Below are 13,728 nucleotides of genomic sequence, written 5' to 3' on the forward strand. Positions count from 1 at the left end.
ACGCCCCCTCGACGCCTCCGCGGCCGCGCTCCTTCCCTCCGCCTCTAAGCCGGCGCGCCCGCCAGCTCCCTCGCTTCTCCCCCCTTCCCTCCTCCCCGTCCCCTCTCCTCCCCTCACCTCTTCCCTCGCCACCTCCCCCCTCCTCGGCTTCCTTCCCCCATCCCCTCGCCTCTCCCCTCCCTGCCCTCGCGCTCTCGCTCGCCCTCCGCGCGGCCCCCGCCATGACGGAGGCGGGTGCCGGTGCCGTTGCCGCCGCTGCCGTCGCAGGGGGGGAGCCGGGTTCCCAGAAAGTAGCTTGATGAGTGTCCAAAGTAGCAGTGGAAGTTTGGAGGGGCCGCCATCTTGGTCCCAGCTCTCCACGTCTCCAACCCCGGGCTCGGCGGCGGCGGCCAGGTCCCTGCTGAATCACACGCCGCCATCCGGGAGGCCCAGGGAAGGTAAGTGCCGTCGCGCCCGCGCCCGCTCGAGGGCCTCCCCTCCCGCGCCGGGGCCCCCGCGACCCCGGGGTGGGGGATGGTGGCGAGGTGGCCGCGAGGCCGCCGGGCTCCGGGGAGGTGGTGCGCTGGCGGCGGGTGGCGAAGGGGACGGGCGAGGGGCTGTGCGCCGGCTGGAGGGCGCGGGGCGCGGCGCGGCGCACACACTCGCCTGGGGGTCCTCGGAGCCGGTCCTCCGGGCTGGGAAGCCTCCCCCCGGACGCGAGCCCCTTTCTGCCCCATTTGCTAGGACACTCCGCACTCTTAACCTCCTGGCCTCCTGTCTCTGGTGGGTTTTCCCTCCCGTTGAAGCTTTCATCCCGAGCCCCCTCCCCTTCCCTCGCGCACTCCTCCCCGAGAGGCGGTCCTCGCTCCGAGCGCGGCGGCTCAGGACCCGGAGGGTGGCCCTAGCCGGCAGGGTCTTTGCCCTGGCAGGAGCGCCGCCGAAATTATCAAAGCCGACTTTGATCCCTTGCCTGGCTCCCAGGAGCCATTGAAAGGAGAGACTTGGAGGGGCGGGGGGGGGCGGGCTTTTAACGCCACCCCTTCCGAGGGTTGCAACTTTCCTTCGCCATCACCTCCCCGGGTTTGCACGTTATCTCGTCGCTGCAAGGAGGCTGCTGTTCTTCTCCGACAGGGTCGTGGGTTTTGTGGGAAAGAGCTGCGTAAAGGTGCCTGCAACGCGCACCCAATCGGTGGCAATTGTTTTCTAAGTTTTTGGCTTCTTGCATGCAAGTGTGCCGCCGCCAGATGTAGCAGTTACCCAGCTAGGAAGACACCGGAGTGCTTTCGGCTGAAATTCCAACTTGCTGCATTTAACTTTCAGTATACCACAGAGAATGAGATGTGGGAGAGCGCGCATTTATGGGGGAAGAATCAATGTGCATGGAGTCGCGTTTAACGCTCTTTTGTCTGGAAAACGTTGAGCGGCATTCGTCAGCAACTGGGAAATAGGTTGTTCATTCCCAGTTGTGTCACACAAGGAGATTGTAGCCACCTTTAAAACACACACACACAAAAGCAACCGTCTGGCAGTCCAGGAGTCTAGAGAATCATTTCAAGACACCAGGAGCTTTGATTTATGTAGGAATCGGTGGGGTGGATTTATTTAGAAAATATTTTCTGTTTTTACTAAAAGCCTTGACAATTGTTAATCAAGCGTTTTGTGCCCTGAATCCACTGGTTCCGGCAGAGCATTCTTTGTCATTTTGTTCCTGCGAGCATGTGTGAAAGTGACAATAGGCTCAAAGATTGGCATGAATTTGCTCTAGAAAATGCATGGTAAGGTTTGATTTATGGCATCCATTAAACAACGCTGAATACATTGACAGACATTTTCCTCTTTCCATCTCACCCCCACCACTGAGTTCTGATTATTAGAAGATAAAATGTATTGACTAACTCAAATTCAGTGCATATTTTTTTTTTTTTTGCATTTGAAAATTTGTAAATGAATGTTTTAAAATCTATTTTGTAAATAGAGCAGCTGGCTCAGCTTTTACTTTTGTCTGTAGTTTCATTAAGATGCTTACTGATAGTGTTACGAATGATAGTTTAATGATTGGGAAAGTCCTTTTTTTAAGGCTTTACCTTTTTTCATGTGGTCATCCATTTCTCAAATATTTATTGAGTCATTTTTGTAAGCTAGCTGCTGTATTAGATATTACTTAGGATATAGTGTTGAATTGTTTATCTGTAACACCTGTTACAGTATTAGTAATTTGGGGGCTGCAAAATCGAGGTTGTGGGTTTCTGAGGTTGCTTCAACTTTAGTTTCAAAAACTTCTCTATTATTTTGCACTTTTCCTGATGTTTGAAAATTTTGAGGGTTGGAATAATTTAGTTTGAACTTCCAAATAACCAGAATTTTCCCAGCAGTTTAGATTATCAGATTTTTATGTAACTTAAACTAGTGAGTTTCTCTATAATTAATGAAATAACAGGACATGTTTTTGTGAAAGTTATACTTCACCTCAAGTACCTGTATGGTCACAGTGGTATATTTCTTTCTGACCAACTGACATGTAAGTTAAAACTATGTTATATTATCATCTTGAAGCTAAAGTCTGAGCTTTCACTTAATGCTAACAGGAATAGCACATATTAAGACGCAGGTATCAAGATGGAGATGTTTTCTATTGAGTGAGATTTCAGTTTTTAACAAATGTTTAGCATCTTTCCCAGGTATACATTTAGTATGTTGTTTACATTAATGTTAATTGAGAGAACTTTTGACTTTTGGTGACTACTAGTAAAAATTGTTACTATAAATGGTACTTGAGTGTATGTATGAGGAGAGAACAAACCTTATTTCTTGAAAAACAGCCAATTTAATGTATAATAGGAAATTTAAAAAACTTAAAAGAGATGCACACATGAATATTAACACATATAAAGGTTATTTATATGTGTTGAACTTTTAAGCAAACTTAACTTTGAAAATGGGCTATTTTTAGAGATGTGCCATAAGTAACTGTAAAAATTATTTTGAAGTTTTGATATATTTGAAACCAAAAGATTATAAGCTGATTATTTTTAGTACTCTGTAAGACTTAGGAATTTATTAGAATTTAGAAATTTGTGTAATATAGTGTAGATTTTTTTTCCTTGGGAGTCCCAAAGTCCCAAGACTTTTTCTTTATCAATCTTGAAGTTCTGTAGTTACTGATTTCATGTTGGATCTTTTAAACCTGTGATCTCTGTTCTGTTTCATCTTTTCATAATTGTGTGATTAAGGAGCTGGGCAGTTAATAAATTAAGTACATTTTCAAATAAAGGTCAGTTTTACTTTGTTGAAGTCTCAAAACTTAGTGTCACATTGGCTAGATGAGCAGTTGGTTTTTGTTTTTGTTTGCATATCAGTACATGGGTACTTTTGAATGGGTTATTGCTAAGAGTCAATAATTATACAAAGATTTATATTTTTTTGTTCCAGCTTACCAGATATGAATAGATTGCTTTATTTTTATGTAAGTAGTGAAAATAGTTTGGTTAAAAAGATAATATCACAGAATAATTAAACTGTTGCTTTCTGTTTCCATATTTACAGACTGCATCCCTTAAATAGGAGAATTAAAGTATTTGACTCCAGATGACAGTAATATCTGTAGGGAGATGTTAAAAATAAAAGTGTACCAGATGGCTCTTTAATTTCTTGAAGTCACTAGCTGAAAGATGATAGGGTTGGGTGTTTAAGGATTCTAGCTCATGGATATGCTGTAGGTAGGTATTTTTCTTTTTGACCAACTAGCATGCAAGTTAAACTGGTGTTAATCCTCTCTAGGGCTTTATATTTATCCTGAAGTTGTAGTCTTACATTTCACTAATATTAACAAGAATTGCATATACGTATGAATTCCCAGGTATCAAGATGGATACAGTTTCAGAGACACATTTCCATATTAGAGAGAGAAACCCAGGATAGTTAGAGGTCTGGGAGTCTGCCCTTGAGAAGTAGGCTTGCTTTAGCCTATTTGGTCTCAGCACTTCTTTACTCTCAAAAATTATTGAGGACTCCAAAGAGATTTTGTTTATATGGGTTGTGTCTATTGATATTTACTATGTTAGAAATGAAATCACTTACAAAATATTTATTAATTTATATAAAAATAACGTTAATAATTTTTTAACCTTAGAACAACTATTCTAAAACAAAAACTTTAGTGAAACTAGTGGCATCCTTATATAATAAAAGCGTAATATGCAAATTGTCCTCAACCAGGAGGTCGTCCAGAGTTTGACCAGGGGGCGGGGCCTGCCAGGGGAAGGCAGGGGGGCCCCAGCTGACAGTGGCAGCTGCTAGGGACCCTACCAGTACATGAATTTCATGCATCGGCCTCTAGTTGTTTTATATTTTTACAAATCAATTTAATTTCTGGCTTACTAGAAGATAGCTGGATTTTGCTTCTGTTTTCAAGTCTGTTGTGATTGTTTCAAGCTAATCCAGTTTCACGTAGATATGTAGTTGGAAAAAGTAGGTATTTTAATAGCTTTTTGAGAAGTTGTATATATTCATTTTTAATATTATACCAAAATTTGACAAGTGGCAATGGTTACATTGCATTCCAGAAGTGTCTATAGGGCCCACAAGAAAACTGTGAACTATACAGTTAGCTTAAAGAAGAGTCTACTTAAAGGGTGGGAAATAAGCTAGTTTTCATTCAGATATTTCAAGCACAAATAGAAAAGGGAGTACATTTATTCTCTTATTATTGTATTTTTAAAAATACATAAATTTCAGAGGAAGTGAGAGCGCATGTGTGAGAGAGAGAAACATCAATGATGAGAGAGAATCATTGATAGGCTGCCTCCTGCATGCCCCCGACTGGGGATTGAGCCCACAACCCATGCATATGCCCTGACTGGGAATTGAACCATTGACCTCCTGGTTCATAGGTCAGTGCTTAACCACAGAGCCATGCCATCTAGGCTATTCTGTTATATTAGAAGATAGACCAGCAGATGGAGGTTCAAAAGGCATATATTGAATTCAGTATAATTTTTTGACAAGAATGTAAGCCTGTATAGCAGCTAGACTTATACAACAGTGGAAAGAACTGCCTCTTGAAGTATTTAGCTGTAAGAATTTACAGCAGTTTACAGGGACATTTTAGGGGGAGGCAGAGATAAATTCTGTAGATTCTTATTTTGGGTGCTATTGAATTAAGTTACTTAGGGTCCCATTCAATTAAAAAATGTAAGCATTCTGTGATTCCTTGAAAATCCCTAAATATAGTTAAACTGTACTTATATATATCCATGAATGTTTTTGAATATTCTCCGAAGTCAGTAGTATGAAGCTTTGTTGACTTTATTACTATTTTGCATTTTTATTGTGCTTTCCTCTGAGATTTTTCCTGTATTTTCTGGAACCAACACTATCAGTCTTCCTGAAATCTCTCTGAGTTCCCTGTGAAATATAATAAGCTTTGAAGACATTTTAGGGAATCAGATACTGCTTATGATATAGTTTAGTAGCCTTGTAATATATTTGGGCACAGAAATTTAGCATACTGTTGGGGACCAATTTTCAATTTTGATAGAAACTATCAACAGTCTTTATAGTCTTTTATTTATAATTGTTTATGTGATTGCAGAAGTAATGTTCTAATGGTTTTAAAGCTTAAGTCTGAAAAGAGGACACATAAAGGAAAAGTATTTAAATTGATCTCTCGAATTTAAAAATGCTTATTAAAGACATAAAGAATTTTAATTCTCATCTTGGAGAATTAGAGGCCCAGTGCACGAAATTTGTGCACTTGGAGGGGGTGGGGGGTCCCTCAGCCCGGCCTGTGCCTTCTCACAGTCCGGGACCCCAGGACCCCTCACCAAGAGGATGGGGCCTAAGCTGGCAGTCGGACATTTCTCTCAAAATCCAGGATCCCTCGCTCCTTACTGCCCACCTGCTTGCCCCCTTACCACTCGGCTTGCTGCTCCTTAGCACTGCCACGGAGGCGGGAGAAGCTCCCACTACCATCACTGCGCTCTCCAGTCTTGAGGCTTGTGGTTGAGTAGCCGCTACCTCTGTGGGAGCACACTGACCACCAGGGGGCAGCTCCTGCATTGAGCTTCTGCCACTGGTGGTCAGTGTGCATTATAGCGACTGGTTGTTCCGGTCATTCCACCATAATGGTCGCTTAGGCTTTTATTATATAGACTAGAGGTCCGGTGCACAAAAATTTGTGCACTCGGATGGGTCCCTTAGCCCGGCCTGTGCCCTCTCGCAGTCTGGGGCCTCTCGGGGGCCCCTTCCCCTGGCTGCTGGCACCAGTTTTCCTCTGGCGCCTGGAACCCAGGCCTTCGCTCTTCGCCAGGAGGGGCCCGGGCCCCGGGGGTGTGGCTGAGGCCGGCGCAGCGGGCTTCCCTCTTTGCTCTTCGCTTGCCACGCTGGCCTTCGCTCGCTGCTCCTGCCCGGGGCCAGCCAGCTTCTCTCCGTCACTTGGCGCCTACATACACAGATTAACCGCCATCTTTGTTGGCAGTTAACTGCCATCTTTCTTGGCAGTTAATTTGCATATCACCCTGATTAGCCAGTGGGAAGCGTAGCGAAGGTACGGTCAATTACCCTTTTTGTCTTTTATTAGATAGGGTTATATAGACCAGAGGCCTGTTGCATGAAAATCGTGCCCTGGGGGGGTGTCCCTCAGCCCAGCCTGCACCCTCTCCAATCTGGGACCCCTCAAGGGATCGGGCCTAAACGGGCAGTCAGACATACCTCTCACAATCCAGGACTGCTAGTTCCCAACCACTCGCCTGCCTGCCAGCCTGATCACCCCCTAACCACTCCCCTTCCAGCCTGATCGACGCCTAACTGTTGCCCTGCCGGTCCGATCGTCCCCTGCTGGCCCGGTTGCCCCCAACTGCCCTCCCCTCCCAGCCCGGTCGCCCCTAACTGCCCTCCCCTGCAGGCCATCTTGTGGCCACATGGGGGCGGCCATATTTGTGTGTTGGAGTGATGGTCAATTTGCATACTGGCCATGACTAATTAGCATATCAGGGCTAATTAGAATATCCCTCTCATTTGTGTTGGAGTGGTGGTCAATTTGCATAGTAGTAATGACTAATTAGCATATCTGGTCATGACTGTGAGGGCATCATGACCAATTTGCATATTACCCTTTTATTAGTATAGATAATACATGTAGTATTTGTTATTACCTATAACAATTCACTCTTTGTTTAAATCCTCACCGAGCATATGTTTATTGACGAGAGAGAAGGAGAGAGAAAGAAAGAAAAGAGAAAGAAAGAAAAGGGAGGGAGGGAGGGAGGGAGGGAATTCTATCCTTTTACCCAGAATGAAACAACAGCCTTTTTGGTGTTTGGGATGCTCTAACTAACTGAGCCACCAGGCCGGAGCAACAATTCACATTTTAATTTTATATGGGACATAATCTCTTCTGTGAGTTGGAACGAAAGATTAGATTTTAGGTGGTGGGAAGTTAAACATAAATTCCCATAGCTTTCTTGAGGTCAACTTAATAAATTAAATGACACACAGCTGGAGACTTGCATTGTTCCATTTTGGTTTAAAGCTTATTTTCTGTAGAAGGAATAGGAATAAGCCATTTAATTTTATAAAATTCTTCATCCTTGTTAATAATTTTTTAAAAATCTTAGAATAATTTAGAGGAATAGTGTTCTAAAGTAGAAGAAGTAGTGTGGTACAGATGAGAAAGTGCATCGATTGTAGTTGGAATTGAAGTGTAGTCTCTACTTTGCCATTAACTGGCTGTGTAACCTTGGGCAAGTTGCTTATCTCTGCTTCAGTTTCATAAAGTGAGAATTATAGAAATGAAGGGGGCCTTGGAAGCAAGTGAGTCCAAACCTCTCATTTTACAGATGAGGAAACTTAGATAATTTGTTCAGGCTTTTACTGTAAGAGAGTTGGGACCAAAACTCAGTTGTTTGACTCTCAACTTAGTACTTTTCCCATTATACTTTGCGGCTTCTTTTCATCTGTGAAATGAGGGGATTGGATTTAAGGCTCTCAAAGGTCTCTATCAGCTGAAAAATGTTATTCTTTCGACGTTAATCCCAATATTAACGGGAAAAGTTTGTATACAGGTGAAAGAAATGTTTTTGAAGAAGCAGTGTTACCTTTTCGGGGCTATGATTTGGTTCGTTAAGATAATCATCTTCATTATTACCAAAAGATTTTTAAGCTTAGGAGCATGGTAAATAGTGTGGTGGGTGATCTTGTTTTTTTTAATGACCTACATTCTAAAACACTATTTTGACTACATTAAAAACTATGTAAATCACATAAACAACAGTGCAGTGCTCTGAAGTGAATTGTGGTGATTGCTCCTCAGAAATTATTTTTAGAGTATTTGCCCCCCTGAGTTAGGTGCCTCTGTTCCTTCGTGTCCTATAGGATTATTTCATAGCACCTCCAAGAGGCTCCTTTTGATTATAGTTTTAGTTATGTTGCCTACTAGACAGAAAGGTCTTGAATTCAGAGATTGTGTTTTGTTCATTTCTACATTCTCAGTGCATAGTAGGTAGATAGGATGTCCACTATAGAGTTGGCATCCAACAAAAAGTTTTGTTGAAGACTAAGTTTTCTTTACAATGGAGTGATATTATATATGTGTGTATATATGTGTGTGTGTATATGTGTGTATATATGTGTATGTATATTAATATGTACTTATTTAAGACTCAGGAAGATGCTTATTTTAGTAAGCATCATAAACATATTTTAAAGAGATTTGGATAACAGTAACTAATAGCTGAAATTTATTGTTTGCACATATTAATTTATTTAGTTCTCATAACACTGTGAGAAATATACAGTTATTCTCATTTTATAGATAAGGAAACGGAAGCACAGAAATGTGAAGAAGCTTGCCCAGAGTGACACAGTGTAGTAAGTAAATGTTAGTGCTCAGATTTGAACCAAGTCTGCATTTTTAACTAATAGGATATATTGCCTAACATACAGAAATTTGGTTTTGGCTAATATCTTAGTTGTTTTTCCTTAGCAAATTTAATTTGCTAACCATTCTTTTAGGCTCATTCAGTTTACCTCTAAAATTTTGTTAAATTTGTTTTACATGAGTTTTACACATGTGTGAAGATAAGATTAAAAAATCACACACACATTAAAACCCCTAAACAAACAACCCAATTTAGAAACTTGTACCAGCTGTGCAAATCTTACTTATATTTCATATTTTCAGATATGTTTAGTATTTTCATGGAAAATGTTAGAGGTACACTAATGAAAGATCTTATTTTCTTGTTTAATCTGAATTTGAATGTTGTTTTATGTTAATATATATAGGGTGTCCCCACAAAATGTATACACACTTTGAATGATTATAAAGTAAATGTTTATTACAATATAGTTCATTTTCAGAATTTAAAAAATCTACAGAAAGGATTATTATTATTTTGTCAATGCCTGTTTTCAAACTGATGACGGTTCTGGTGCAGGTATTGTTGATGGCACGAAGCAGTGGAATCCCAAGTGTCAAGAATCATTTTGTTCAGTGTTTGTGTGCCCTCAATTTATCAATTGGTGCCGGTTTTATGCCATAAATTTTATCTTTTATGTATCCCCATTAAATTTTCTTTGTTCAAAGCTTAGTCTAGTTTCACCCATTATTTCAAATCAGTTAAACTTGAAAAGGAGTGAAAATTGAGTGGGTTAACAGCTGTTAAAGTGTGTCCCTGCAAAAATGTATACACACTTTGAATAATTATAAAGGCAATGTTTGTATTTCAACTGCGTTTTCAAACTTCCAGTAACATTTTAGGATGAATTTCTTTTGTACAAAACTTAGTCTGGCTGAAAAGAAAGAAACATCAATTGAGCTATCTGCTGTTAAAGTGTGTATATATGTTTTTGGGACACCCTGTATTTTGGCCTTATAAGCCCACCACAGCCATAAAACAGAATTTGAACAAGAATTTTCCAATGTCCATACAGGAGTAGTCTACTTATTGTGGAGGCTTTATAACCTGGTGAACAAGGCTCTGAACAGAATTGAGATGCTTTAGTTGATATATTTGACTCTTTGTATTCAGTATGGGCAGGGAAAGGAGGCTTGAAGCTCAATCTGTAAACTCATCTATAAACAGGTTTTTTTAAAAAAACACATAGTTTTAGTTACTTCATTGCACACAAAACAAGTCCCTTAGTAACATGATTATTTAGTAAATATAATGAGAATCAGATTTTGAGGGGTTGATAGGAATTTAAAGCATAGTGTGGAAAGGTATGTAGAGGAGCTGATGTAGGATGTGAAACATCTCAATGTGGCTTCAATATTAGGCCTGAAATGTTGTGAATTTGAAGATGCTATACCTATATTTAGGTAAAAACGATTATCCTATATGGTAAAAGGCTAATATGCAAATTGTCGCCTTGGGAGTTTGACCGACCGGGAGTTCAACTGCTTGCTGTGATGTGCACTCACCACCAGGGGGCGATGTGGAACTAAGGAAGGTCTTCCAGCAGCTGGAAGGCCCCGATAATCCCTGATCTCCGGCCAGGCCTAGGGACCCTACCCATGCACGAATTTCGTGCACCAGGGCTCTAGTATTCTATAAAGATGCAGTAAAATCCAACTGCGAGTGGTTTGAGGGGATGACTTGTAATATTTGTTCATTTATATGTATTATCAAGAATTGGTTGTACTCATAAATTTGTGCCCTATCTGCAGAGAATGACAAACTTCTAGGTTTACATTCTTAACCTTTAACCTAGCAAGTGCTGGTATTGTTAAATGTGGTACATTGTATGATTTCATGATTCCTTACTTAACCGTGTATGTGCTTTTCTAAGATGAATATAGTGCCACTGGGGAAGGTCATAGGGATTTGTGTGAAGCCAATTAGTTCATCTTGTCTCATGATACCTGGAGCATGGTTTTTTGTTTTGTTTTGTTTTTGGTAAACTGTGCGTGCTTGCTTCTTTAAAAAAAATACAGCTTTTCCTTTTTCTGTTAACAGGTTTTTAAAAAAATCACTGTAATTATATGGTTTAGTCAACTTTGTTACTTTAAAAATTTATTTCATTTATTTAAAAAAATACATGTACTTATTGTTAGGTCCGGTTTAAGGCACTTTGTAAATAGTAGCTCATTTGCTTCTAGCAATCATGAAATACATACTAATGGGGATTAAGTAACATACTCAAGGATACATAGAGAGTATGTCGCAGAGCCAGGATTCAAACTAGGCACCTGAGTACATCCTAAATAACAGTTACTGTTTATTCTGTCAGTGTTATTCCATTGAATGGATGTACTGTAATTTACTTAGTTAACCATTTTTTTTAAGGTAGTGTGTTAGTCATGATTCTTTTGCTTACCTGTGATAAAAACTTAACACAAGCTTTGGTAAATTAAGAAAGTATTTTAGTGGTTTACATAACTGAAAGATGTTTGTATGGAAGAGGATGAAATGGCTTTAGAAACAGCTTAGCTCCAAGATCTCACATAATTTCTTTGAGCCCGTTTGTCTCCATTTTGGGGTTCTTCTAGTCTCTTGCTTCTGGAGTTGCAGATACATACCTTTAGCTTAGCAATTACACTTGAAAGACAGTTTAACCTCTCTTTTCTAATGTCCACGTGTCAATTCTAGATTGATGCTATAATGTACTCTAATTGTCAATTTCTTAACCAGTCATTGGGACCTGGGTGATGAAGTGTGTATGGCAAGGTAGCTATTATGGCTGTCAGTAGAGTGAGCTGAGGAACCCACAGAAAGCCACCATTGACAGATTAGGTGAGTGGTAGTTTTCTGTGCCGGGCAAGCTCAGCCAAGGGTTCGGTGAGCCGAGGCGGGGGGGCGCGGGGTGAAGGATGTAGAAAAGACAAAGAATAAGCTGGGTCTAGGTGGATCTTCCTGTGCCTGGCTGAGGCCACAGAGAGAGAGACCCAGACAGCAAGCTGAGCCTTTATTTTATAGCCAGAGGTAAACAAGGTAGTGGTCACCATAGTTACAATGTTCTTGTGAGTTTCACTTGTTTTGGCAGCACTTGCTGCATCTCCCACAGCCCATTAGCTATCCAGATAAGATCTAGGGCAGGGGTGGGCAACCCCTGGCACACATGCCGAACATGGCACGCCAGTAACTTTTGCTGGCACGCAAAACCCTCTCTTATAATCTTCCATTTACAATTTTTTTTCTTAATATCGACTTTTTAATTTTTCAGATAAATTCAGTGTAGGTGTATCTTAGATAAATAAATAATTTTACATAACAAGTTATCTTAAAGACCATAGACATAGATTGATGAGAGAGGGGAAGAGCAATTACTGTGCCTCTGCCTTAACTCTCCCTGCCTTCCTAGATCCGACCACTGTTTTGGTTTCATCCACATACGCTTGTGAATCTTTGTTCTTAGTGATGAATTTTGTTAAGTCTCGTAATAGGAGTAGCCAGACGGATGAAAGTAGTAGCTCGTGCATATCTCTGAAGGTCACGAAATATACACCTGATGTAAAATCTCAGTCATCAGTGATGCAGCAAAAGTCCCACTGATAATATCAAACGGAGTCATAAAGTTTTCTGTCGGGACTATCAGTGTACATGTATACATTAAAAAATAAATGTGTTTTTCATCATTATATACTGTGTTTTTGTCACTCGAATGAATTTTATTATTTCTTCAAGGTTCTTCACATTCGTACACCTTAAGAGAGATCAAGTAGGCGTAACATGTTCTCAAAAACTTAGGGTTGGGAGAAACCAAGATGGCGGCATAGGTAAACACCGGAAATTGCTGCCTCGCACAACCACTTAAAAAATACAACTAAAAGACAAAACGGACATTATCCAGAACCACAGGAAGGCTGGCTGAGTGGACATTCTACAACTAGAAGCAAAGAGAAAAGCACACTGAGACTCAGAGGAGGTGCGGAAGTAAAGTGCAGAGGTACGGAGGCGCACCCGGAAAGGGCTGGCAAATGAGGACGCGGCTGTCTTTTTCAATCCGGAGGGGGAGACAGGCTCCCGACTGCTCTGAACACCAGTTCCAGCGAGTCTCTGGGGACCCAGACTCATATGGGGAGAAACTGGACTGCCTGGCATCGGTCGGAACTCGAGGGTGGCTTTCTCTCAGAGGTGCTTGCAGCGATTACCCAGGACACTGAGACAAGGGGTAGGACTGAGGATCAGCCATAGCTGTTTGCTCTGCCCTGTTGATTCCCTGAGACCCCGCCCCACCCAAGCTGTGCGCAGAGGCTTTTGCATATGAAAGGCCTGGCCCTTTGCAATCTGAAAATTACCTAACAAACAGCAGCTGGGTCAGACAGACCCAGAACTTCCAAAAGAAGGCCCAAGGCCCCACAGCAGCTTGCATTGCTTCGCAGCTGGGCCTCATCTGGGCACCTCCAAACCCCAAACAAAGAAGAGGAATCTGCAGATCTCTCCATAGCTCCTGCTGGGTAGCCTCAGCCCGAGGTAAATTAGCATCTCCTTAGAGATCCAAGAGCCAGTGTACCCAGTGGTCAGAGTGGGACCATCCAGATTACAACTCCTCAGATCCATAAGGGACACACTCAGGGGACAGCCTCAGTGAGCACCAAAGCCCCATTGAAGCAAGTATTGCCCCATAAGGATGTCTCTAGCACAGAAGTTCTCCCACTGTAGACACAGCTGATTCTCACAGCCAATTGGCCTGGAGGTCAATTCCTCCCAGTGATACCTTACAACAATCAAGGCTTAACTACAACAAGACTGCACAAAGCCCACAAAAGGGTGCACCAAGAATGTCCACCTCAGGTAATTAGGGAGGCTG

At 41.7% G+C, this 13,728-nt stretch overlaps 1 protein-coding gene across 1 annotated transcript in view; it reads left to right on the forward strand.

Moving 5' to 3' along the window:
* Positions 1-126: 126 nt before the first annotated feature.
* TLK1 (tousled like kinase 1) overlaps positions 127-13,728 on the forward strand; it is a 160,271-nt gene continuing 146,669 nt past the window's right edge. Inside the window, exon 1 of the mRNA XM_036318543.1 lies at positions 127-437. Within this exon, the coding sequence (XP_036174436.1) occupies positions 299-437 (139 nt within the window). The 5' untranslated portion in view covers positions 127-298. The remainder of the gene's footprint in view (positions 438-13,728) is intronic.

The sequence above is a fragment of the Myotis myotis genome, unplaced genomic scaffold, assembly GCF_014108235.1.
Source record: "Myotis myotis isolate mMyoMyo1 unplaced genomic scaffold, mMyoMyo1.p scaffold_m19_p_8, whole genome shotgun sequence".
Taxonomy (NCBI): Eukaryota; Metazoa; Chordata; class Mammalia; order Chiroptera; family Vespertilionidae; genus Myotis; species Myotis myotis.